The sequence below is a fragment of the Fringilla coelebs genome, assembly GCF_963513975.1.
Source record: "Fringilla coelebs genome assembly, chromosome: 38".
Classification (NCBI taxonomy): Eukaryota; Metazoa; Chordata; class Aves; order Passeriformes; family Fringillidae; genus Fringilla; species Fringilla coelebs.
In genome coordinates, this window is record NC_140064.1 from 295249 (window position 1) to 321936 (window position 26688).

The following is a 26688-nucleotide window of genomic DNA, read 5'->3' on the forward strand; positions in this document are numbered from 1 at the left end:
ACCCCCGCAGGACCCCCAAAACCCTCTCGAGGACCCCAAAACTCTTCGGGGGGACCCCCAAAACCGCTTGGTGCCCCCCAAACTCCCACTCAGGGACCCCCCAAAACCCCTACAGGGACCCCAAAAACCCCACAGAGACCCCAAAACCCTCCTGGGGACCCCAAAACCCTCTCAGGATCCCCAAAACCTCCACAATGACCCCAAAACCCTCTCGGGGACCCCAAAACCTCCACAGGGACCCCCCAAAACCCCTACAGGGACCCCAAAATCCTTTCAGGGACCCCAAAAACCCCCTCAGGGACCCCAAAACCCTCTCGGGGACCCCAAAACCACCTCAGGGACCCCAAAAACTCCCACAGGATCCCCAAAACCCCCTCAGGGATCCCCAAAACCTCCACAGGGACCCCCAAAACTCCGACAGGGACCCCAAAACCTCCACAGGGACCCCCAAAACTCCGACAGGGACCCCAAAACCATCTCAGGGACCCCAAAATCCCCTCAGGGACCCCCAAAACCCTCTCGGGGACCCCCAAATCCCCCACAATGACCCCAAAATCCTCTCGGGAGGGTCCCCAAATCCCCACAGGGACCCCAAAACCCTCTCGGGGAGCCCCAAACCTCCACAGAGAACCCAAAACCCCCTCAGGGACCCCAAAACTTCCACAGGGACCCCCCAAAACCCCACAGGGACCCCAAAGCCTCCACAGGGGGCCTGGGGGACCCCAAAATCCCCTCCCAAAACCCCCCCGGAACCCCCCAAAAATCGGCCTGGGGGACCCCAAAATCCCCCCAAAAAATCGGCCTGGGGGACCCCAAAATCCCCCCAAAAATCCACCTGGGGGACCCCAAAATCCCCACCCAAAAATCGGCCTGGGGGACCCCAAAACTCCCTTGACCCCCCCCAAACCCCCCCCGCCCTCCCTTTTCCCCCCCTCGCTCCGCCCAACCCTATTTTAACCGCTCCAATCCCTCCTTCCATGCAAATCCCCCGCGCGGTGCACCCTGGGAGCAAACCGCGCCGCATTTTGGGCTCAAACCCCCCCAAAACGGGGTCGAGTCGCGGCGGGACCGGGCGGGTCGTGTCGGGGGGGTGGCGCCGGTGTCCTCCCGGTGTCCCGGTGCGGTCGGGGCGGTGTCGCCGTGAGCTCGGTGGCGGTGCCGAGGGTTGGGATCGCGGGGCCGCCATGTTCCGGTATCGTCAGTGCGGTACATCCTGACCTGCCCCGCCATTGCGGGCAGCGCGTGATGAGCGCGTGCGCGATGACGTGTCTCGTTACGTGATTACGTCACGCCGGGCCGGCGCAATGGGCGCTCGCAACAAAGCCCGCGCCACGCCCACCACTCTGATTGCGCCTGCGCGGGGTCAGGGCGGGATGGACCGCGGGGGGAGGGGTTTGGGGTCACGTGGGTAGGGCGGACACGCCCCCTTGCTTCTTATGGGAATGGGGTGACGTCATCGCGTGCGGCGCGGGAAATGGTTTGATAATGGGTTAAACTGGTTTGTACTGGTTTAAACTGGGTTGGGAGATTTAAACTGCGGTGATGCCCAACCCCCAGTGTCCTCCCAGTGCCCTCCCAGTGCTCCCAGTAACCCCCCAGTGCCCTCCCAGTATCCCTCAGTATCCCCCAGTGCTCTCCCAGTATCCCCCACTGTCCTCCCAGTGCCCTCCCAGTATCTCCCAGTAACCCCCCAGTGCCCTCCCAGTATCCCTCAGTATCCCCCAGTGCTCTCCCAGTATCCCCTCAGGACTCCCAGTAACCCCCAAATGCTCCCAGTAGGGTCCCAGTGCCCTCCCAGTTTCCCCCCAGTGCCCTCCCAGTGCCCTCCCAGTATCCCCCAGTAACCCCCAGTGCCCTCCCAGTAACCCCCCAGTTCCCTCCCAGTGCTCCCAGTGCCCTCCCAGTGCTCCCAGTAACCCCCAGTGCCCTCCCAGTAACCCTCCAGTGCCCTCCCAGTAACCCCTGCTGCTGCTCCAGTGCCCTCCCAGTATCCCCCCACTGCTCCCAGTAACCCCCCAGTGCCCTCCCAGTGCTCCCAGTGCCCTCCCAGTGCTCCCAGTGCCCTCCCAGTAACCCCCCAGTGCCCTCCCAGTAACCCCCCACTGCTCCCAGTAACCCCCCAGTGCCCTCCCAGTGCTCCCAGTGCCCTCCCAGTGCTCCCAGTGCCCTCCCAGTAACCCCCCAGTGCCCTCCCAGTAACCCCCCAGTGCCCTCCCAGTATCCCCCCAGTATGCCCCCAGGACTTCCAGTATGCTCCCAGTATGGTCCCAGTATCCTCCCAGTGCCCTCCCAGTACTCCCAGTAACCCCCAGTGCCCTCCCAGTGCTCCCACTAACCCCTGCAGCTGCCCCAGTGCCCTCCCAGTATCCCCCCAGTGCTCCCAGTAACCCCCCAGTGCTCCCAGTATCCCCCAGTGCCCTCCCAGTATCCCCCAGTGCTCCTAGTGCCTTCCCAGTCCCCTCCCAGTATCCCCCGAGTGCTCCCAGTAACCCCCCAGTGCCCTCCCAGTATCCCCCAGTGCTCCTAGTGCCTTCCCAGTCCCCTCCCAGTAACCCCCCAGTGTCCTCCCAGTATCCCCCAGATCCCCCAGTAACGTCAGTGCCCTCCCAGTAACCCCCCAGTGCTCCCAGTAATCCCCCAGTGCCCTCCCAGTGCTCCCAGTAATCCCCCAGTGCCCTCCAAGTGCCCTCCCAATATCCCCCAGTAATGTCAGTGCCCTCCCAGTAACCCCCCAGTGCTCCCAGTAACCCCCCACTGCCCTCCCAGTAACCCCCCAGTGCTCCCAGTATCCCCCAGTGCCCTCCCAGTATCCCCCCAGTGCTCCCCGTTACCCCCCACTGCCCTCCCAGTGCCTTCCCAGTGCCCTCTCAGTAACCCCCCAGTGCCCTCCCAGTGCTCCCAGTCCCGTCCCAGTAACCCCCAGTGCCCTCCTAGTGCTCCCAGTCCCCTCCCAGTAACCCCCCAGTGCCCTCCCAGTGCTCCCAGTCCCCTCCCAGTGCTCCCAGTAATCCCCCAGTGCCCTCCCAGTGCCCTCCCAGTATCCCCCAGTAACGTCAGTGCCCTCCCAGTAACCCCCCAGTGCTCCCAGTGCCCCGTGGGCGGTCAGAGTGCCTTTGGCTGCCTTGCTGAGCGGAAAGAAAATTTTTGTAGATAAGAAATGAAAAACAACCTTGAAGACCAAAAACCTGAGAGTCCAGCCTCGACTTTGGAGCCCGGGGAGCGAAACCATCTCACCCTTGTCTGGGCAGGGACAGACAAACAACAGCGAGCCCGGACAGGTGACAATGGCCGTGGTTGGGTCGTGGTTGGGTGACAATGGCCGTGGTTGGGTGATGGTTGGGTGACAATGGCCGTGGTTGGGTCGTGGTTGGGTGACAATGGCCGTGGTTGGGTCGTGGTTGGGTGACAATGGCCGTGGTTGGGTGACAATGGCCGTGGGTGGGTCATGGTTGGGTCATGGTGGCCGTGGTTGGGTCGTGGTTGGGTGACAATGGCCGTGGTTGGGTGATGGTTGGGTGACAATGGCCGTGGTTGGGTCGTGGTTGGGTGACAATGGCCGTGGTTGGGTGACAATGGCCGTGGTTGGGTCGTGGTTGGGTGACAATGGCCATGGTTGGGTGATGGTTGGGTGACAATGGCCGTGGTTGGGTCGTGGTTGGGTGACAATGGCCATGGTTGGGTGACAATGGCCGTGGTTGGGTCGTGGTTGGGTGACAATGGCCATGGTTGGGTGATGGTTGGGTGACAATGGCCGTGGTTGGGTCGTGGTTGGGTGACAATGGCCGTGGTTGGGTGACAATGGCCGTGGTTGGGTCGTGGTTGGGTGACAATGGCCGTGGTTGGGTGACAATGGCCGTGGTTGGGTGACAATGGCCGTGGTTGGGTCGTGGTTGGGTGACAATGGCCGTGGTTGGGCGATGGTGGCCGTGGTTGGGTCATGCTTGGGTCATGGTGGCCATGGTTGGATGATGGTGGCCGTGGTTGGGTCATGCTTGGGTGACAATGGCCGTGGTTGGGTGACAATGGCTGTGGTTGGGTCATGGTTGGGTGATGGTGGTCATGGTTGGGTGATGGTGGCCGTGGTTGGGTGACAATGGCCATGGCTGGGTGACAATGGCCGTGGTTGGGGGATGGTGGCTGTGGTTGGGTGACAATGGCCGTGGTTGGGTCATGGTTGGGTGATGGTGGTCGTGGTTGGGTTGTGGCGGTCATGGTTGGGCGATGGTGGCTGTGGTTGGGTGACAATGGCCGTGGTTGGGTCATGGTTGGGTGATGGTGGTCGTGGTTGGGTTGTGGCGGTCATGGTTGGGCGATGGTGGCTGTGGTTGGGTGAAAATGGCCGTGGTTGGGTCATGGTCGGGTGATGGTGGCTGTGGTTGGGTCGTGGTGGCCGTGGTTGGGTGACAATGGCCGTGGTTGGGCGATGGTGGCCGTGGTTGGGCGATGGTGGCCATGTTTGGGCGATGGTGGCCGTGGTTGGGTGACAATGGCCGTGGTTGGGTCATGGTGGCCATGGTTGGGCGGCATTGCCCGTGGCTGGGTGACAATGGCCATGGTTGGGCGATGGTGGCCGTGGTTGGGCGATGGTGGCCATGGTTGGGTGATGGTGGCCATGGTTGGGTGGCATTGCCCGTGGCTGGGTGACAATGGCCGTGGTTGGGTCATGGTTGGGTCATGGTGGTCGTGGTTGGGTTGTGGCGGTCATGGTTGGGCGATGGTGGCCGTGGTTGGGTGACAATGGCCGTGGTTGGGCGATGGTGGCCGTGGTTGGGTGATGGTGGCCGTGGTTGGGTGACAATGGCCGTGGTTGGGTCATGGTGGCCATGGTTGGGTGGCATTGCCCGTGGCTGGGTGACAATGGCCGTGGTTGGGCGATGGTGGCTGTGGTTGGGTGAAAATGGCTGTGGTTGGGTCATGGTCGGGTGATGGTGGCTGTGGTTGGGTCGTGGTGGCCGTGGTTGGGTGACAATGGCCGTGGTTGGGCGATGGTGGCCGTGGTTGGGCGATGGCAGCGGTGGTTGGGCGATGGTGGCCGTGGTTGGGTGACAATGGCCGTGGTTGGGTCATGGTGGCCATGGTTGGGCGGCATTGCCCGTGGCTGGGTGACAATGGCCGTGGTTGGGCGATGGTGGCCGTGGTTGGGTGACAATGGCCATGGTTGGGTCATGGTTGGGTCATGGTGGCCGTGGTTGGGTTGTGCCGGTCATGGTTGGGCGATGGTGGCCGTGGTTGGGTGACAATGGCCGCGGTTGGGTCATGGTCGGGTAATGGTGGCTGTGGTTGGGTCGTGGTGGCCGTGGTTGGGTGACAATGGCCGTGGTTGGGCGATGGTGGCCGTGGTTGGGTGATGGTGGCCGTGGCTGGGTGACAATGACCATGGTTGGGTGACAATGGACATGGCTGGGTGACAATGGCCGTGGTTGGGTGACAATGGCCGTGGTTGGGTCATGGTAGTCATGGCTGGGTGACAATGGCCGTGGCTGGGTGACAAGGGCCGTGGTTGGGTGACAATGGCCGTGGCTGGGTGATGGTGGCCATGGTTGGGTGACAATGGCCGTGGCTGGGTGACAATGGATGTGGTTGGGTGACAATGGCCGTGGCTGGGTGACAATGGCCGTGGCTGGGTGATGGTGGCCATGGTTGGGTGACACCGGGGCTGGGGACAGTGACCGCAGGGGTGGCACTGGGAGGGACTGGGGGGGCCACCTATGGGGAGGTGACACATGTGTCCCCACCACCGAGGTGTCACCAGCGAGGCGGGGGGAACGACCCTGGGGACATCCCGAGGGAGGAGTTTGGAGAGTTTTGGTTTCGTTTTGGGGTTTTTTGGGTTTCTTTTCCCGGAATTGATGTCCCCAATGTCCCCAAAGCCACCAGGAGGTGCCACCACCGGGAGATGGCACCGAAAAACTGAAAGAAAAGCAAAACCAAACGCGAAAATCTCTCAAAAAGAAATTTTAATTGTTGAATTTAGTCGCTGGTTTGAAGGGCTCCCAGTGCTCCCAGTTTACCCAGTTAGGGGTGATTGAGGCGGGGGTAGCTTTGAAGCCCCCAGGATGTCCCCAATGTCACATCACTGTCCCCAGTGTCCCCTATGTCCCATTTCCAATGTCCCCAATCACCGATTGCCATCATTCCCATCATTCCCAGTGCTCCCAGTTTGCCCAGTTAGCGGCAGGTGCCACACCCTGTAGCCGTGGTTGAGCTGGGGGTGGCCGTGCAGCCCCCAGCGTGTCCCCAGTGTCCCATCACTGTCCCCAATGTCCCATCACTGTCCCCAGTCACTGTCCCCAGTGTCCCCAATCACCGATTGCCATCGCTCCTGTCATTCCCATCATTCCCAGCGCTCCCAGTTTGCCCAGTTAGGGGCAGGTGCCACACCCTGTACCGGTGGTAGAGCTGGGGGTGGCCGTGAAGCCCCCATCGTGTCCCCAGTGTCCCCTGTCACTGTCCCCAATTACTGTCCCCAGTGTCCCCAATCACCGATTGCCATTGCTCCTGTCATTCCCATCACTCCCAGTGCTCCCAGTTTGCCCAGTTAGGGGCAGGTGCCACACCCTGTAGCGGTGGTTGAGCCGGGGGTGGCCGTGCAGTCCCCAGCATGTCCCTAATGTCACATCACTGTCCCCAGTGTCCCATCACTGTCCCCTGGCTCTGTCCCCAGTGTCCCATCACTGTCCCCATTATCCCCAATCACTGATTGCCATCACTCCCGTCATTCCCAGTGCTCCCAGTTTGCCCAGTTAGGGGCAGGTGCCACACCCTGTACCGGTGGTAGAGCTGGGGGTGGCCGTGAAACCCCCAGCGTGTCCCCAATGTCCCCTGTCACTGTCCCCAGTGTCCCATCACTGTCCCGTCACTGTCACTGTCCCCAGTGTCCCCAATCACCGATTGCCATCGCTCCTGTCATTCCCATCATTCCCAGCGCTTCCAGTGCTCCCAGTTGGCCCAGTTAGGGGCAGGTGCCACATCCAGTACAGGTGATTGAGGTGGGGGTGGCCATGCAGTCCCCAGGATGTCCCCAATGTCCCCTGTCACTGTCCCCAGTGTCCCCAATCACCGATTGCCATCGCTCCTGTCATTCCCATAATTCCCACCACTCCCAGTTTGCCCAGTTAGGGGCAGGTGCCACACCCTGTACCGGTGGTAGAGCTGGGGGTGGCCGTGAAGCCCCCATCGTGTCCCCAGTGTCCCCTGTCACTGTCCCCAATTACTATCCCCAGTGTCCCCAATCACCGATTGCCATCGCTCCTGTCATTCCCATCACTCCCAGTGCTCCCAGTTTGCCCAGTTAGGGGCAGGTGCCACACCCTGTACCGGTGGTTGAGCTGGGGGTGGCCGTGCAGCCCCCAGTGTGTCCCCAATGTCCCATCACTGTCCCTTGTCACTGTCCCCAGTGTCCCCAATCACCGATTGCCATCGCTCCTGTCATTCCCATAATTCCCACCACTCCCAGTTTGCCCAGTTTGCCCAGTTAGGGGCAGGTGCCACACCCTGTACCGGTGGTAGAGGCGGGGGTGGCCGTGAAGCCCCCATCGTGTCCCCAGTGTCCCCTGTCACTGTCCCCAATCACTGTCCCCAGTGTCCCCAATCACCGATTGCCATCGCTCCTGTCATTCCCATCATTCCCAGTGCTCCCAGTTTGCCCAGTTAGGGGCAGGTGCCACACCCTGTAGCGGTGGTTGAGCCGGGGGTGGCCGTGCAGTCCCCAGCGTGTCCCCAAGGCGCCCTGGGGACAGGGCTGGCCGTAGAAGACGCGGCGCACGCGGGCGTGCAGCAGGGCCATGGCGCAGAGCGCGCACGGCTCGCGCGTCACGAACACGTCACAGCCCGACAGCAGGTACCCGCCCGTGACGTCATCGATGTCACCTCCCCATCCGGTGGCACCTCCCGGGCCGGTGGCACCTCCCGGGCCGGTGGCACCTCCCGGGCCGGTGGCACCTTCGGGGGGGGTGGCACCGTCGGGGCACTCGGCCGCCCCCGGGATGACGTAACCGGTCAGGTCCATGGGGACGTCACCGAGGGACAGCAGGTCTAGGGGGACGGTGACATCATCGGTGTCACCTGGGGTGGCACCTGGGGTGGCATCGGGGCGCTTGGTCACTCCTGGGGTCATGTGACCCGTGATGTCCGTGGTGACGTCATTGTTGTCACCAGGGGTGGCATCGGGGCATTTGGTCGCTCCTCGGGTCATGTGACCCGTGATGTCCATGGTGACGTCATTGTTGTCACCAGGGGTGTCACCTGGGGTGGCATTGGGGCACTTGGTCGCTCCTGGGGTCACATGACCGGTCAGGTCCATGGTGACGTCATCGGTGTCACCAGGGGTGGTATCGGGGCGCTTGGTCGCTCCTGGGGTCACGTGACCCGCGATGTCCGTGGTGACGTCATTGTTGTCACCTGGGGTGGCACCTGGGGTGGCATCGGGCCACTCGGTCGCTCCTGGGGTCACGTGAGCCATCAGGTCCACGATGACGTCATTATTGTCACCAGGGGTGGCATCGGGGCACTTGGCCGCTCCTGGGGTCACGTGACCCGTGATGTCCATGGTGACGTCATTGTTGTCACCAGGGGTGGCACCGGGGCCCTCGGCCACCCCCGGGATGTCCCCGCTGAGCTTGGTGGCCGCGGTGACCTCGAGCTCGTCCGTGGGGACGTCCCCGGGGTCGGCGTCACCCGTGGTGACGTCATCGTGGCCGGCGATGACGTCACCGCGAGCGGCGATGACGTCACCAGCCCCGACCTTGGCCACCTTGGCCCCGACGCCGCCGTCCCCGGGGTGTCCCCTCCGCCGGCCGGTGACAATGCCACCGCGCCCTCGGTGGCCGCACCGTGCCAGCCCCGTGACGTCACTGCCCGCAGCGATGATGTCACCGCGCCGTTGGTGACACCGTGCCAGCGCCGCGCTGTCCCCGTGCCCAGTGCCAATGTCACCGCACCGTTGGTGACACCGTGCCACCGCTGTGCTGTCCCCGTGCCCAGTGCCAATGTCACCGCGCCGTTGGTGACACCGTGCCACTGCCGTGCTGTCCCCATCCCTGATGTCACCACGCCATTGGTGACACCGTGCTGTCCTCATGTCCTTGTCCCTGTCCCCGCTGTCCCCTTGGTGACACCGCGCAGTCCCCATGTCCCTGTTCCTGTCGTCCCCTTGGTGACACCCGGATGTCCCCATATCCCTGTCCTTGGTGTCCCTATGCCCTTGGTGACACCATGCTGTCCCCATGTCCCTGTCCCTGTCCCCGCTGTCCCCTTGGTGACACCGTGCTGTCCCCATGTCCCTGTCTTGGTTGTCCCCATGCCCTTGGTGACACCGTGCTGTCCCCATGTCCCTGTCCCCGCTGTCCCCCGGGTGGTGACACCATGCTGTCCCCATGTCCCTGTCCCCACTGTCCCCTTGGTGACACCGCACTGTCCCTACACTGTCCCCGCTGTCCCCTGGGTGGCCGCACCGTGCTGTCCCCATGTCCCCATCCCTGTCCTTGGTGTCCCCTCGCCCTTGGTGACACTGTGCTGTCCCCACGCTGTCCCCACGCCCTTGGTGACACCGTGCTGTCCCCATGTCCCTGTCCCTGTCCCCGCTGTCCCCTTGGTGACACCGTGCTGTCCCCACACTGTCCCCTCGCCCTTGGTGACACCGTGCTGTCCCCATGTCCCTGTCCTTGGTGTCCCTGTCCCCTCGGTGACACCGCACTGTCCCCATGTCCCTGTCCCCGCTGTCCCCCGGGTGGCCGCACCGTGCCCGTGCCACGCGGGCGATGCAGTCCATGGCGGCGTGCCGCAGCGGGTGCCACCCCCTGTCCCCAATGTCCCCAGTGTCCCCAGTGTCCCCAATGTCCCCAATGTCCCCAGCGTCCCCCCGCCGGTCCCACCCCACCCCCAGCACCCGCCCGCTCCGGGGGTCCAGCGCCGCCGCCCCCGCCCCCCGCCCCGCCCCCGCCGCCCGCGCCACCGCCAGGCCCAGCCGTGCCACTGTCACCTCCCTTGGGGACAGCGCCGGGGGCGGCGCCCGGGCGGGGCCGCGGCCACACCACGGCCACAGCCCCGCCCGGCGGGCGGCCTCGGCCTCGGGGCCGGACAGAGGGACACGGCCGGGCAGACGGACACGGAACGGCGCGCCCAGGGCGGGGTCGGACAGAGGGACGGGGATGGACGGACGGACAGGGCTGGACGGAGGGACAGGGGACACGGCATCGGACAGAGGGACAGGATTGGACAGAGGGACAGGGCTGGACAGAGGGACAGGGGACACGGCATCGGACAGAGGGACAGGGTCGGATAGAGGGACAGGGGACACGGCATCGGACAGAGGGACAGGGTCGGATAGAGGGACAGGGGACATGGCATCGGACAGAGGGACAGGGCTGGACAGAGGGACAGGGGACATGGCATCGGACAGAGGGACAGGGCTGGACAGAGGGACGGGGCTGGACAGAGGGACAGGGCTGGACAGAGGGACAGGGCTGGACAGAGGGACGGGGCTGGACAGAGGGACAGGGCCGGACAGAGGGACGGGGTCGGACAGAGGGACAGGGGACACGGCATTGGACAGAGGGACAGAGCTGGACAGAGGGACGGGGCTGGACAGAGGGACAGGGCTGGACAGAGGGACGGGGCTGGACAGAGGGACAGGGCTGGACAGAGGGACGGGGCTGGACAGAGGGACAGGGCCGGACAGAGGGACGGGGTCGGACAGAGGGACAGGGGACACGGCATTGGACAGAGGGACAGAGCTGGACAGAGGGACGGGGCTGGACAGAAGGACAGGGTTGGACAGAGGGACAGGGTCGGACAGAGGGACAGGGCTGGACAGAGGGACAGGGTCGGACAGAGGGACAGGGTCAGATAGGGGGACAGGGTCGGACAGAGGGACAGGGTTGGACAGAGGGACAGGGCCGGACAGAGGGACAGGGTCAGACAGAGGGACAGGGCCGGACAGAGGGACAGGGTCGGACAGAGGGACAGGGTCAGATAGGGGGACAGGGTCGGACAGAGGGACAGGGTTGGACAGAGGGACAGGGCCGGACAGAGGGACAGGGTCAGACAGAGGGACAGGGCCGGACAGAGGGACAGGGGACACGGCCTTGGTACCCAGCTGGGAACTGGGGACACCGGTACTGATGGCACTGGTGGCACTGGGGACACTGGTGGCACTGGTGGCACTGGGGACACTGGAGTCACCTGCTGAACTGGTCATACTGGTGGCACTGGGGATACTGGGGACACCAGAACCGTCACTGGGACTCAAGGCACTGGTGGCACTGGTGGTACTGGTGGCACTGGGGACACTGGGGACACTGGTGGCACTGGGGACACTGGGGACATCGGAGTCACCAGGGGCACTGGGCAAACTGGTGGCACTGGTGGCACTGGGGACACCGGCGGTGCTGCTCTTACTGGTCAAACTGGTCCAACTGGGGTCCTCAGAGTCCCACGTCACGCTGGTGGCACTGGTGGCACTGGTGTCATTGGAGTCCTTGGTGGCACTGGTCTTACTGGTCTTACTGGTGTTACTGGTGGCCTTGGTGGCACTGGTGTCCTTGGTGTCCTTGGTGGCACTGGTCTTACTGGTTTTACTGGTGGCACTGGTGTTACTGGTGTCCTTGGTGGCACTGGTGTTACTGGTGTTACTGGTGCCATTGGAGTCCGTGGTGGCACTGGTCTTACTGGTCTTACTGGTGTCACTGGTGGCCTTGGTGTCACTGGTGTTACTGGTGTTACTGGTCTTACTGGTGGCCTTGGTGTCACTGGTGTTACTGGTGTTACTGGTCCAGGTTTCAGCGCCGGGGGTGGCGGTGACGTAATCGGTGACGTAATCGGTGACGTCATCGACAACGATGTAATCGATGGGGGCTGTGCGAGACCAGTGAGACCAGTAAGGGCTCCCAGTGCTCCCAGTAAGGGCTCCCAGTGAGACCAGTAAGGGCTCCCAGTGACACCAGTAAGGGCTCCCAGTAAGGGCTCCCAGTGCCCCCAGTAAGGGCTCCCAGGGACACCAGTTTGGGTTCCCAGTGACACCAGTAACCCCCAGTCCATCCCAGTCCCTCCCAGTATAAACCAGTTTCCCCAGTTCCCCCCAATCCCCTCCCAGTATAAACCAGTGTCCTGCAATCCCCTCCCAGTATCCCCCAGTCCTCCCCCAATCCCCTCCCAGTCTGTCCCAGTATAAACCAGTTTCCCCAGTCCCCCCCAATCCCTCCCAGTATAAACCAGTGTCCCCCAATCCTCTCCCAGTACATCCCAGTCCCTCCAAATCCCCTCCCAGTATAAACCAGTATCCCCAAATCCCCTCCCAGTCCCTCCCAGTCCCCCCCCAATCCCCTCCCAGTATAAACCAGTCCCCCCAATCCGCTCCCAGACCCCTCCCAGTATAAACCAGTCCCCTCCAGTCTCTCCCAGTCTGTCCCAGTATAAACCAGTAACCCCCAATCCCCTCCCAGTCCCCCCAATCCCCTCCCAGTCCATCCCAGTCCCTTCCCAGTTCCCTTCCAGTCCCTCCCAGTCCATCCCAGTCCCTTCCAGTCCCTCCCAGTTCCCTCCCAGTCCCTCCCAGTCCATCCCAATCCCCTCCCAGTCCCATCCCAGTCCCCTCCCAGTCCATCCCAGTATCCCCCAGTCCATCCCAATCCCCTCCCAGTCCATCCCAGTCCCCTCCCAGTCCCCCCCAATCCCCTCCCAGTCCCCCCCAATCCCCTCCCAGTTCTCCCCAATCCCCTCCCAGTCCCTCCCAGTCCCCTCCCAGTCCCTCCCAATCCCCTCCCAGTCCCTTCCCAGTCCATCCCAGTCCCCCCCAATCCCCTCCCAGTCCCTCCCAGTCCCATCCCAGTCCCTCCTAGTCCCTCCCAGTATAAACCAGTATCCCCCCAATCCCCCCCCAATCCCCTCCCAGTCCCCTCCCAGTCCCATCCCAGTCCCCCCCAATCCCCTCCCAGTCCATCCCAGTCCCCTCCCAGTCCCTCCCAGTCCCCCCAATCCCCTCCCAGTCCCCCCCAATCCCCTCCCACTCTATCCCAGTCCCCCCCCCAATCCCCTCCCAGTCCCTCCCAGTCCATCCCAGTCTCCTCCCAGTCCCTCCCAGTACCGTGGGCGTGGTCCAGCCCCAGCAGTAGCTCCGCCCCCTCGGGCCCCGCCCGGATCCGTTTCAGGTGGGGCAGGTGGGGGAGGGGCGGCAGGGCCCGCAGCAGCCGCGGGGTCTCCCGGGGCAGCAGCAGGGGCGCCGCCCATCCCCCCAGCACCGGCAGGCCCCGCCCCCGCCCCTCCCCCCACCAGGGCACCGCCCGCGGAGGGGGAGGGGCCTGGAGGGGAGGAGACCCCGCCCCCAAATCCAGGGTGGGAGGGGCCTGGGGAGAGAGAGGGGGAGGGGCTTAGTGGGGCGGGGCTTAATGGGGAGGTGATTAGGGGGAGGGGCTTAATGAGGTCCCTCCCAGTTCCATCCCAGTTCCCCCCAGTTCATCCCAGTATCCCCCAGTCCATCCCAGTATCTCCCAGTTCATCCCAGTTCCCTCCCAGTTCATCCCAGTCGCCTCCCGGTCCATCCCAGTTCCATCCCAGTATCCCATTATCCCATCCCAGTTCCATCCCAGTCCCATCCCAGTCCCTCCCAGTCCATCCCAGTTCATTCCCAGACCCCCCCAGTCCATCCCGGTATCCCCCAGTCCCCCCTAATTCCCTCCCAGTCCATCCCAATCCCTCCCAGTATCCCCCAGTCCATCCCAGTATCCCCCAGTCCCCCCCCAGTCCCTCCCAGTATCCCCCAGTCCCTCCCAGTTCCATCCCAGTCCTTCCCAGTCCCCCCCAGTTCCATCGCAGTATCCCCCAGTCCCTCCCAGTTCCTCCCCAGTCCCATCCCAGTCCCTCCCAGTCCATCCCAGTTCATTCCCAGACCCCCCCAGTCCCTCCCAGTATCCCCCAGTCCATCCCAGTATCCCCCAGTCCCTCCCAGTCCCTCCCAGTCCCCCCCAGTCCCTCCCAGTCCCCCCCAGTTCCATCCCAGTATCCCCCAGTTCCCTCCCAGTCCCCCCCAGTCCATCCCAGTCCCTCCCAGTCCATCCCAGTATCCCATTATCCCATCCCAGTCCCTCCCAGTCCCTCTCCCAGTCCCTCCCAGTTCCCCCCAGTTCCATCCCAGTCCCCCCCAGTATCCCCCAGTCCCTCCCAGTCCCCCCCAGTCCCTCCCAGTATCCCCCAGTACCGTCCCAGTGCTCCCAGTTCCCCGCACGTGTCGCTTCCGCGCCGCCGCCGCCGCTCTGGCCCCGCCCATTCCTCCCGCGCAGCCAATCAGCGCGCGGAGGGGCGGGGCTTAAACCGGAACCAACGAGAGGGGGCGGGGCCGGGGCTGCAGCGCCCCCTGGCGGGCGGGAGGAGCCGCGGCGGCGCTTCCGACCAGTTCGGACCAGTTTAGACCAGTTCAAAACCAGTTCAGACCAGCACAGGCACCAGTTCAGTCCAGTTCGGACCAGTTCAGACCAGTTTGCACCAGTACAAGCACCAGCACAGACCAGTTTGGACCAGTTTAGACCAGTTTGCACCAGTACAAGCACCAGCACAGACCAGTTTGGGCCGGTTTGAAACCAGTTCGGAACAGCACAGGCACCAGTTCAGTCCAGTTTGGACCAGTTTGGACCAGTTCAGACCAGTTTGCACCAGTACAAGCACCAGCACAGACCAGTTTGGACCAGTTTAGACCAGTTACACTAGTATGGAGTGAGAGCACTGGGAGCTCAAACTGGGAGCCCAAACTGGGAGCACTGGGAGCCCAAACTGGGAGCACTGGGAGCCCAAACTGGGAGCCCAAACTGGTGTCACTGGGAGCCCAAACTGGGAACACTGGGAGCCCAAACTGGGAGCCCAAACTGGGAGCACTGGGAGCCCAAACTGGTGTCACTGGGAGCCCAAACTGGTGTCACTGGGAGCCCAAACTGGTTTTTACTGGTTCCTTACTGGGAGGGCACTGGGAGCACTGGGGGTTACTGGGAGCCCAAACTGGGAGCCCTTACTGGTGTCACTGGGAGCCCAAACTGGGGGCACTGGGAGCCCAAACTGGGAGCACTGGGAGCCGTTACTGGTGTCACTGGGAGCCCAAACTGGGAGCCCAAACTGGGAGCACTGGGAGCCCTTACTGGTGTCACTGGGAGCCCTTACTGGTGTCACTGGGAGCCCAAACTGGGAGCACTGGGAGCCCAAACTGGGAGCCCTTACTGGTGTCACTGGGAGCCCAAACTGGTTTTTACTGGTTCCTTACTGGGAGGGCACTGGGAGCACTGGGGGTTACTGGGAGCCCAAACTGGTTTTTACTGGTTCCTTACTGGGAGGGCACTGGGAGCCTTTACTGGTGTCACTGGGAGCCCAAACTGGGAGCACTGGGAGCCCTTACTGGTGTCACTGGGAACCCAAACTGGTGTCACTGGGAGCCCAAACTGGGAGCCCTTACTGGTGTCACTGGGAGCCCAAACTGGGAGCCCGTACTGGTGTCACTGGGAGCCCAAACTGGGAGCCCGTACTGGTGTCACTGGGAGCCCAAACTGGGAGCACTGGGAGCCCAAACTGGGAGCCCTTACTGGTGTCACTGGGAGCCCAAACTGGTGTCACTGGGAGCCCAAACTGGGAGCCCTTACTGGTGTCACTGGGAGCCCAAACTGGTTTTTACTGGTTTTTACTGGTTTTTACTGGTTTTTACTGGGTTTTACTGGTTTTAACATTTTTTTATTGGTTCCTTACTGGGAGCACTTGGATCCCAAACTGGTTTATACTGGTTTTTACTGGGAGGAGCCCCCGGGGGGGAGGGGGAGGGGCTGGGGGGAAATTTTGGGGACAATTCCGGGATAAATTCAGGGGAAATTTGGGCTATTTTGGGACATTTTGGGATAATTTTGGGATATTTTGGGATATTTTGGGGTTAATTTGGGATATTTTGGGGATATTTGGGGATATTTTGGTTTATTTTGGTTTATTTTGGGATAATTTTGGGATTTTTGGGGATTTTTGGGGATATTTTGGGTCCATTCCGGGATTTTTTGGAATCCATTCCGGGATTTTTTGGATCCATTCCGGGTCGGTTCCGGATCCATTCCGGGATTTTTTGGGTCCATTCCAGGATTTTTTGGGTCCATTCCGGGGTCGGTTCCGGATCCATTCCGGGATTTTTTGGATCCATTCCGGGATATTTTGGATCCATTCCGGGATTTTTTGGATCCATTCCAGGTCGGTTTGGATCCATTCCGGGATTTTTTGGATCCATTCCAGGTCGGTTCCGGATCCATTCCGGGTCGGTTCCGGATCCATTCCGGGTCAGTTTTGGGTCCAGTCCAGGATTTTTTGAGTCCATTCTGGGGTCAGTTTTGGGTCCAGTCCAGGATTTTTTGGATCCATTCCGGGTCGGTTTTGAGTCCATTCTGGATTGATTCCGGGTCAGTTCTGGATCCATTCCAGGATTTTTTGGGTCCATTCTGGGTCAGGTTTTGGGTCCATTCCAGGTCGGTTCTGGATCCATTCCGGGATCGGTTCCGGATCCATTCCGGGTCGGTCCCGGATCCATTCCGGGTCGGTTCCGGATCCATTCCAGGTCAGTTTTGGATCCATTCCAGGTCGGTTCCGGATCCATTCCGGGTCGGTTCCGGATCCATTCCGGGGTCGGTTCCGGATCCATTCCGGGTCAGTTCCGGATCCATTCCGGGTCGGTTCCGGATCCATTCCGGGGTCGGTTCCGGATCCATTCCGGGTCGGTCCCGGATCCATTCCAGGTCAGTTTTGGATCCATTCCGGATCGGTCCCGGATCCATTCCGGGTCGGTTCCGGATCCATTCCGGGTCGGTTCCGGATCCATTCCGGGTCGGTTTTGGATCCATTCCGGGTCGGTTCCGGATCCATTCCGGGTCGGTTCTGGATCCATTCTGGGTCGGTTCCGGATCCATTCCAGGTCGGGTTTTGGATCCATTCTGGGTCGGTTTCAGATCCATTCCGGGGTTGGTTCCGGATCCGTTCCGGGTCGGTTCCGGATCCGTTCCGGGTTCGGTTCCGGATCCATTCCGGGATTTTTTGGATCCATTCCGGGTTGGTTTCAGATCCATTCCAGGTCGGTTCCGGATCCATTCCAGGTCGGGTTTTGGATCCATTCCGGGTCGGTTTCAGATCCATTCCGGGTCAGTTTTGGGTCCAGTCCAGGATTTTTTGGGTCCATTCCGGGTCGGTTTTGGGTCCATTCCGGGATTTTTTGGGTCCATTCCGGGTCGGTTTGGATCCATTCCGGGTTGGTTTTGGATCCATTCTGGGGTCGGTTCCGGATCCATTCTGGGTCAGTTTCGGATCCATTCCGGGATATTTTGGATCCATTCCAGGTCGGTTCCGGATCCATTCCATGGTTGGTTCCGGATCCATTCCAGGATTTTTTGGATCCATTCCGGGTCGGTTCCGGATCCATTCCAGGTTGGTTTCGGATCCATTCCGGGTTGGTTTTGGATCCATTCCGGGTCAGTTTTGGGTCCAGTCCAGGATTTTTTGAGTCCATTCCGGGTCGGTTTTGGATCCATTCCGGGTTGGTTTTGGATCCATTCCAGGATTTTTTGGATCCATTCCGGGTCGGTTCCGGATCCATTCCGGGATTTTTTGAGTCCATTCCGGGTCGGTTTTGGGTCCATTCCAGGATTTTTTGGGTCCATTCCGGGGTCGGTTTGGATCCATTCCGGGTCGGTTCTGGATCCATTCCGGGTCGGTTCCGGATCCATTCCAGGTCGGTTCCGGATCCATTCCGGGGTCGGTTCCGGATCCATTCCGGAGTCGGTTCCGGATCCCTTCCGGGTCGGTTCTGGATCCATTCCGGGATATTTCGGATCCATTCCGGGTCGGTTCCGGATCCATTCTGGGTCGGTTTTGGATCCATTCTGGGATTTTTTGGATCCATTCCGGGTCGGTTCTGGATCCATTCCGGGTCAGTTTTGGATCCATTCCGGGATATTTCGGTTCCGGATCCATTCCGGGTCGGTTTTGGATCCATTCTGGGTCAGTTCCGGATCCATTCCAGGTCGGGTTTTGGATGCATTCCGGGTCGGTTTCAGATCCATTCCGGGTCAGTTTTGGGTCCAGTCCAGGATTTTTTGGGTCCATTCTGGGATTTTTTGGGTCGGTTCCGGGTCGGTTCCGGTCGGTTCCGGTCGGTTCCGGTCGGTTCCGGTTCCGGGTCACACGTACTCGTTCCGTCCATATTTGTCCCCCAGAGTGGGGGGCGGGGCTGCGGCCGCGCGGGGCTGGGCGGGGCTGGGGAAAGGGGCGTGGTCAGAGGGGGAGTGGCGTCCGATAGCCCCGCCCCCAGAGCGAGATCCGGGTGGGGCTTAATTAGGGGGAGGGGTCTGAGGGGGGTCCCGAGGGTGGGGGAGGGGTCAATAGGATGGGGGGAGGGGCTTAAATTAAGGAGGGGGAGGGGTTTGAGGAGGGGGAGGGGTTAAAGAGGAATGGAGGGAGGGGCTTAAAGAAAGGGGGAGGGGTTTGAAGTGGGGAGGGGTCCGGGGTGGGGGGAGGGGCGCGGTTCTCACCCGGCTCGCGCCATCCAGAGCAGCGCCCCTCCCCCCACGGCCTGCAGCGCCCCTCCCCCACCCGCCTGCAGAACCGCCGGGCCCGGCTCGAACCTGGGGGGGGGGAGGGGAGGGGAGGGGGCGTCACCCCCTAAAAAAACCCCAGGAACCCCCAAATCCCCCCAAAATCACCCCAAACTCCCCCTCCCCCCAATAAACCCTCCTGGACCCCCCAAATCCCCCAAAATTCCACCCAGGGACCCCCAAAATCCCCAAGAATTCCCCCCAAAAACCTCTCAAGACCCCCCAAATCTTCCCCAAATTCCCCTCAAATCCCCAAAAATCCCCTCCAAATCAACCCCAGGACCCCCAAATCCCCCTCAAATCCCCCCAAATTCCACCAAACCCCCTCAGGGACCCCCAAATCCCCCCAAAGTCTTCCCCAAATTCCAAAAATTCCCCCCAAATCAACACCAGAACCCCCAAATCCCCCAAAATCTTCCCCAAATTCCCCCCAAATCCCAAAAATCCCCCCCAAATCGACCCCAGGACCCCCAAATCCCCCTCAAATCCCCCCAAATTCCCCCAAACCCCCTCAGGGACCCCCAAATCCCCCCCAAATTCCTCCCAAATCAACCCCAGGACACCCAAATCCCCCCCAAATCCCCCAAAATTCCCCCCAAATCCCAAAAAATCCCCCCCCAATCAACCCCAGGACCCCCAAATCCCCCCAAAATCTTGCCCAAATCCCCCCAAAACCCCCCGGGGACCCCCCAAATCCCCAAGAATTCCCCCCAAAATCTTCCCCAAATTCCCCCAAATCTTCCCCAAATCCCATAAAATCTCCCCCAAATCCCCCCAAATTCCCCTAAATCCCCCCCCAAATTCCCCCAAATTCCCCCAAATCCCCCCCAGCCCCTCCCCCAGCCCCTCCCCCACCTGGTCCCCACCGTGGTGGGGTCGAAGAATTCCTGGGAGCAGCCGAGGCCGAACCAGAGCGCGGCAGCCACCGAGGCCAGGCCTGGGAGAGCCAAAAACGGGGAAAATCAGCCCAAAATGACAAAAATCGGCCAAAAAAGGGCAAAAATCAGCCCAAAAATGGCAAAAATCGGCCCAAAACCGGCAAAAATCGGCCCAAAAATGGCAAAAATTGGCCCAAAAGGGCCAAAATTGGCCCCAAAATGGCAAAAATCAGCCCAAAAATGGCCAAAATCAACCCCAAACCGGCAAAAATCGGCCCAAAAATGGCAAAAAATCAACCCCAAAATGGCCAAAATCGGCCCCAAAAGGGCAAAAATCGGCCCAAAAGGGCCAAAATCAACCCAAAATGGCAAAAATCAGCCCAAAACCGGCAAAAATCAACCCAAAAATGGCAAAAATCTGCCCAAAAATGGCAAAAATCAACCCCAGAATGGCCAAAATCAACCCAAAAATGGCAAAAATCGGCCCAAAATGGCAAAAATCAGCCCCAAAATGGCCAAAATCGGCCCCAAAAGGGCAAAAATCGGCCCAAAAATGGCAAAATCAGCCCCAAAATGGCAAAAATCAGCCCAAAACCAGCCAAAATCAGCCCAAAAATGGCCAAAATCAGCCCAAAAACGGCCCAAAATTGGCCCAAAATGGCCAAAATCAAATCAACCCCAAAATGGCCAAAATCAGCCCCAAATCAACCCCGAATCAGCAGAAATTGACCCAAACCTGGCAAAAATCAACCGAAAATCGGACAAAATTCCTCCCAAAATGGCCAAAATCCCCCCCAAATCCTCCCCAAAGCCCCTCCCCCACCCCCAAAGCCCCCCAAATCCTCCCTATAAGCCCCTCCCCCACTCCTCAAACCCCCCCAAAAGCCCCCCCAAACCCCCCAAAGCCCCTCCCCCACCCCAGCCCCTCCCCCAAAGCCCCTCCCCCACCCCAGCCCCTCCCCCAGGCCCCTCCCCCACTCCTCAACCTCCTCAAAATTCCCCCAAATCCTCCCCAGCCCCTCCCCCACCCCAAAGCCCCTCCCCAGCCCCCCAAACCCCTCCCCCACCCCAAATCCCCCCAATCCCCCCCAAAAGCCCCTCCCCCAAAGCCCATCCCCCACCCCCAAAACCTCTCCCCAGCCCCTCCCCCACCCCAAAAGCCCCTCCCCCACCCCAAACCCCCCAAAATCCCCTCCAAGCCCCTCTCCCACTCCTCAAACTCCCCCCAAATCTTCCCCAAAGCCCCTCCCCCACCCCCAGAACCCCTCCCCAGCCCCTCCCCCACCCCCAAAACCCCTCCCCATCCCCTCCCCCACCCCCAAAGCCCCCCCCCCACCCTCCCCCGCCCCTCCCCCACCTGCCAGCAGCAGCAGCGCCCCCGCCGCCCCCCGGGGGCCCCTCCGGGCTCCCCCCAGAGCCCCCAGGAGCCCCCCGGGAGCCCCCAGGGCCGCCCCCAGCACGGCCAGAGCCCGGCTGCCCTGCAGGTACCCTGGGGAGGGGAGAACGGGGGGTTAGAAAACCCAAAACAGCCCCAAAATATCCCAAAATAACCCCAAAAATATCCCCAAAATATCCTGAAAATATCCTGAAAAAATCCCCAAAAAAAGCCCCAAAATAGCCCAAAATAACCCAAAATAACCCAAAATAAACCAAAATATCCCCAGGGCCCGGCTGCCCTGCAGGTACCCTGGGGAGGGGAAAACGGGGGGTTAGAAAACCCAAAACAGCCCCAAAATATCCCAAAATAACCCCAAAAATATCCCCAAAATATCCTGAAAATATCCTGAAAAAATCCCAAAAAACAGCCCCAAAATAGCCCAAAATATCCCAAAAATATCCTAAAAATATCCTGAACATATCCCCAAAAAAAGCCCCAAAATAACCCAAAATAACCCTAAAAATATTCCAAAAATATCCTGAAAATATCCCCAAAATATCCAAAAAAATATCCCCCAAAACAGCCCCAAAATAGCCCAAAATATCCCGAAAATATCCTGAAAATATCCCAAAAATATCCCAAAAATATCCTCAAATCAGCCCCAGAATATCCCAGAAATATCCCAAAATATCCCCAAAATATCCCAAAAATATCCCAAAAAATCCTCAAATCAGCCCCAAAATATCCCCAAAATATCCTAAAAATATCCCAAAAATATCCCCCCCAAATAGCTCAAAACACCCCCAAAATAAACCAAAATCACCCCAAAAATCACCCCCAAAAATATCCCCAAAATCCAAAAAAAAATCCCCCAAATATCCCCAAAATATCCCTAAAATATCCCAGAAATATCCAAAAAATATCCAAAAAATATCCCAAAAATATCCTAAAAATATCCTAAAAATATCCCTGAAAATAGTCCCAAAATCCCCCAAAATAACCCCAAAAATAACCCCAAAAATCCTCCATGGTCATCCCGATGTCCCCAAGGTCACCTCAAGGTCACCCCCCCGATGTCCCCCCAGTGTCACCCCCAAGGTCACCCCAATGTCCCCAAGGTCACCCCAATGTCCCCAATGTGCCCCCAATGTCCCCAAGGTCACCCCAATGTCCCCAAATTTCCCCCTGATGTTCCCCAAGGTCACCCCAAGGTCACCCCAATGTCCCCCCAATGTCCCCAAGGTCACCTCGATGTCCCCAATGTCCCCAATGTCCCCCCAATGTCACCCGATGTCCCCAATTTCCCCCCAATGTCCCCAAGGTCACCCCAAGGTCACCTCAATGTCCCCAACATCCTCAATGTCCCCACGCCCCTCCCTTGTCCCCAAGGTCACCCCCAATGTCCTCAAGGTCACCCCAAGGTCACCCCAATGTCCCCAGTGTCCCCCAATGTCCCCCTGATGTCCCTAATGTCCCTCCAATGTCCCCAAGGTCACCTCAAGGTCACCCCATGTCCCCAGTGTCCCCCCAGTGTCCGCAATGTCACCCCCCCCAAGCTCACCCCCAAGGTCCCCCCAGTGTCCCCCAATGTCCCCAAGGTCACCCCAGTGTCCTCCAGCGTCCCCTGATGTCCCCAATGTCCCCAATCCCCCCCAATGTGCCCCAATGTCCCCCCGCTGTCCCCAATGTCCTCCAGTGTCCCCCAATGTCTCCAAGGTCACCCCAATGTCCTCAAGGTCACCCCAAGGTCACCCCAATGTCCCCACTGTCCCCACTGTCCCCAATGTCCCCAATCCCCCCCAATGTCCCCAATGTCCCCTCTGTCCCCCCAATGTCCCCAATGTCCCCAATCCCCCCCGCTGTCCCCAATGTCCCCCCCCGCTGTCCCCGCCGTCCCCCCTCCCCCCCCTCCCCGCTGTCCCTTGCTGTCCCCTCCCTGTCCCTTCCTGTCCCCGTCCCTGTCCCCTCGCTGACGTCCCCGATGTCCCCAATGTCCCCCTGTCCTTCCTGTCCCCCCCCCCACCCCGAACCTTCCCGGCACCGGCCCCGTCCGGCTGCTGACGTCCCCAATGTCCCCAATGTCCCCTCCCTGTCCCCAATGTCCCCAATGTCCCCAATGTCCCCTCCCTGTCCCCAATCCCCCCAGCCCCCAGTGTCCCCAATGTCCCCCAAAGTCCCCAACCCCCCAATGTCCCCAACCTCCCCAGTGTCCCCAGTGTCCCCGATGTCCCCAACCCCCCCCACTGTCCCCAATGTCCCCAACCCCCCCAATGTCCCCAAACCCTCCCAACGTCCCCACTGTCCCCAATGTCCCCACTGTCCCCCCAATGTCCCCAGTGTCCCCAAGCCCCCCAACGTCCCCAATGTCCCCAACCCTCCCAATGTCCCCAATCCCCCCACTGTCCCCAATGTCCTCCCAGTGCCCCCACTGTCCCCAATGTCCCCAGTGTTCCCAGTGTCCCCAATCCCCCCACTGTCCCCAATGTCCTCCCAGTGCCCCCACTGTCCCCAATGTCCCCAGTGTTCCCAGTGTCCCCAATCCCCCTACTGTTCCCAATGTCCCCCCAGTGTCCCCAATGTCCCCAGTGTCCCCAATATCTCCACAATGTCCCCAATGTCCCCAATACTTCCCAATGCCCCCCCAATGTCCCCAGTGTCCCCAATGTCCCCCATCCCCCCAGTGTCCCCCCAGTGTCCCTGGTGTCTCCAATCCCCCCAATGTCCCCAATGTCCCCAATCCCCCCCAGTGTCCCCAGCATCCCCAGTGTCCCCGGTGTCCCCAGTGTCCCCAATGTCCCCATTGTCCCCAACCCCCCCCAATGTCCCCATCCCCCCAATGTCCCCACTGTCCCCACTGTCCCCAACCCCCCCACTGTCCCCAACCCCCCCAGTGTCCCCACGGTACCGGGCAGGGTGACAAGTGACAGCAGCGGCACGCAGGACATGACCCTGCTGTCCCCACTGTCCCCAATGTCCCCAATGTCCCCAACCCCCCCTGTCCCCAATGTCCCCAATGTCCCCAATCCCCCACTGTCCCCAAACCCTCCCTGTCCCAACCCCCCCACTGTCCCCAATGTCCCCACTGTCCCCACTGTCCCCAACCCCCCAATGTCCCTAATGTCCCCACTGTCCCCAACCCCCCCACTGTCCCCAACCCCCCCAACCCCCCCAGTGTCCCCACGGTACCGGGCAGGGTGACAAGTGACAGCAGTGGCACGCAGGACATGACCCTGCTGTCCCCAATGTCCCCAATGTCCCCAACCCCCCCACTGTCCCCAATGTCCCCAATGTCCCCAACCCCCCAATGTCCCCAATGTCCCCAATGTCCCCAACCCCCCAACCCCCCCACTGTCCCCGCTGTCCCCAATGTCCCCAACCCCCCCAATGTCCCCACTGTCCCCAATGTCCCCACTGTCCCCACTGTCCCCAATGTCCCCCCTGTCCCCACTGTCCCCACTGTCCCCAACCCCCCCACTGTCCCCAACCCCCCGAACCCCCCCAATGTCCCCAACCCCCCCAACCCCCCCAATGTCCCCCCTGTCCCCAACCCCCCCAACCCCCCCACTGTCCCCAACCCCCCAATGTCCCTAATGTCCCCACTGTCCCCAACCCCCCCACTGTCCCCAACCTCCCCAATGTCCCCAGTGTCCCCACGGTACCGGGCAGGGTGACAAGTGACAGCAGTGGCACGCAGGACATGACCCCGCTGTCCCCACTGTCCCCAATGTCCCCAATGTCCCCAACCCCCCCACTGTCCCCAATGTCCCCAATGTCCCCACTATCCCCAATGTCCCCATTGTCCCCAAGCCCCCCCACTGTCCCCAACCCCCCCACTGTCCCCAATGTCCCCAACACCCCAATGTCCCCACTGTCTCCAATGTCCCCAATGTCCCCAACCCCCACACTGTCCCCAATGTCCCCAACCCCCCACTGTCCCCAAACCCTCCCTGTCCCAACCCCCCCACTGTCCCCAACCCCCCCAGTGTCCCCACGGTACCGGGCAGGGTGACAAGTGACAGCAGTGGCACGCAGGACATGACCCCGCTGGCGTCGGTGGCGCAGTCGGCCCAGAGCCCGCGGGTGACAATGACAACGGTGACAGTGCTGCTCTGGCCCCCGCCCATCCCCCACACGCCCGCGGCCACCGCGGCCACCAGGAGCCCCCAGCCGGCCACCGCCAGGGCCACCGCGGCCAGCGCGGCCACCGGGCCCTGGGGACAGCCGGACGGGGCCATCGGGGCGCTGGGGACACCGGGGACACCGGGGACACCGGGGACACTGGGGGTGATGGTCAGTGGTGGCACTGGTCAGTGGTGGCACTGGTGGTGATGGTCACTGATCACCGGTGGCACTGGTGGTGATGGTCACTTGTCACTGGTGATGAATGTGATGGTCACTGGTCACTGGTGGCACTGGTGGTCACTGGGCACTGGTGGTCACTGGTCACTGGTCACTGGTGGCACTGGTGGCACTGGTGGTGATGGTCACTGGTGGTGATGGTCACTAGGCACTGGTGGCACTGGTGGCACTGGTGGTGATGGTCACTGGTCACTGGTGGAACTGGTCACTGGTGATGATGGTCACTGGTCACTGGTGGAACTGGTCACTGGTGATGATGGTCACTGGTCACTGGTGGTGATGGTCACTGGTGGCACTGGTGGTCACTGGTCACTGGTGGTCACTGGTGGTGATGGTCACTGGTCACTGGTGATGATGGTCACTGGTCACTGGTGGCACTGGTGGCACTGGTGGTGATGGTCACTGGTCACCGCTGGTCACTGGTGGTCACTGGTCACTGGTGGTGATGGTCACCGGTGGCACTGGTGGAACTGGTCACTGGTGGTCACTGGTGGTCACTGGTGGTCACTGGTGGTAATGGTCAGTGGTGGCACTGGTGGTCACTGGTCACTGGGCACTGGTGGCACTGGTGGTGATGGTCACTGGTCACTGGTGGTCACTGCTGGTCAGTGGTGGTGCTGGTCAGTGGTGGTCACTGGTGGCACTGGTGGTGATGGTCACTGCTGGTGATGGTCACTGGTGGCACTGGTCATTGGTCACTGGTCACTGGTGGTGATGGTCACTGGTGGCACTGGTGGTGATGGTCACTGGTCACTGGTCACTGATGGTCACTGGGCACTGGTGGTCACTGGTGGCACTGGTCACTGGTGGTGATGGTCAGTGGTCAGTGGTGATGATGGTCACTGGTGGTCACTGGTGGTCACTGGTGGTGCTGGTGGCACTGGTGGCACTGGTGGTGCTGGTCACCGGTGGCACTGGTCACCGGTGGTGCTGGTCACTGATGTCACTGGTGTCACCGCTGTCACCGCTGTCCAGCCGGGATGTCACTGCGGTCACTGCTGGCACTGGTTTAACTGGTTTGTACTGGTGTCCGACACTGCTGTCCCTGCTGTCCGGCCGGGATGTCACTGGTGGCACTGGTCACTGATGTCACCGCTGTCCGGCCAGGATGTCACCGCTGTCCCTGGTGTCACCGATGTCCAGCTGGGATGTCCCTGCCGTCCCCGCAGTCCGGCACTGGTTTAACTGGTTTGTACTGGTGTCCGGCACTGGTGCCACTGCTGTCCCTGGTGTCCGTCCAGGATGTCACCAGTGTCCGGCCAGGATGTCACCGCTGTCCCTACTGTCACCGCTGTCCCCGCAGTCCGGCACTGGTTTAACTGGTTTATACTGGTGTCACCGCTGTCACCGCTGTCCAGCACTGGTTTAACTGGTTTATACTGGTGTCCCTGCCGTCCCCGCAGTCCAGCACTGGTTTAACTGGTTTATACTGGTGTCACCGCTGTCCCCGCCGTCCCCGCAGTCCGGCACTGGTTTAACTGGTTTA

At 61.2% G+C, this 26688-nt stretch overlaps 3 protein-coding genes across 3 annotated transcripts; all 3 read right to left on the bottom strand.

Annotated features, from left to right (window-relative positions):
* Nucleotides 1-6104: 6104 nt before the first annotated feature.
* Nucleotides 6105-9346, bottom strand: ADAT3 (adenosine deaminase tRNA specific 3). The gene is made up of 2 exons (XM_084224445.1): nucleotides 7561-9346; nucleotides 6105-7374 (listed from the first exon to the last, which is right to left on the bottom strand). Exon 1 carries the CDS (start codon nucleotides 9326-9328, stop codon nucleotides 7592-7594), a length of 1737 nt encoding a protein of 578 aa, XP_084080571.1. The 5' UTR covers nucleotides 9329-9346; the 3' UTR covers nucleotides 6105-7374; nucleotides 7561-7591.
* Nucleotides 9347-9417: 71 nt separating this feature from the next.
* On the bottom strand, nucleotides 9418-14260 carry LOC311164846 (uncharacterized protein; the record flags this gene model as incomplete). Its single annotated transcript, XM_084224473.1, has 4 exons — nucleotides 9418-9438; nucleotides 9878-11853; nucleotides 13082-13340; nucleotides 14192-14260. 4 exons carry the CDS (start codon nucleotides 14258-14260, stop codon nucleotides 9418-9420), a joined length of 2325 nt encoding a protein of 774 aa, XP_084080599.1.
* Nucleotides 14261-18137: 3877 nt separating this feature from the next.
* Nucleotides 18138-26662, bottom strand: LOC311164847 (claudin-19-like). The gene is made up of 5 exons (XM_084224474.1): nucleotides 24841-26662; nucleotides 20823-20954; nucleotides 19443-19524; nucleotides 18525-18617; nucleotides 18138-18249 (listed from the first exon to the last, which is right to left on the bottom strand). The coding sequence occupies exons 1-5, from the start codon at nucleotides 25076-25078 to the stop codon at nucleotides 18174-18176; spliced, it is 621 nt and encodes a 206-aa protein (XP_084080600.1). The 5' UTR covers nucleotides 25079-26662; the 3' UTR covers nucleotides 18138-18173.
* Nucleotides 26663-26688: the final 26 nt, after the last annotated feature.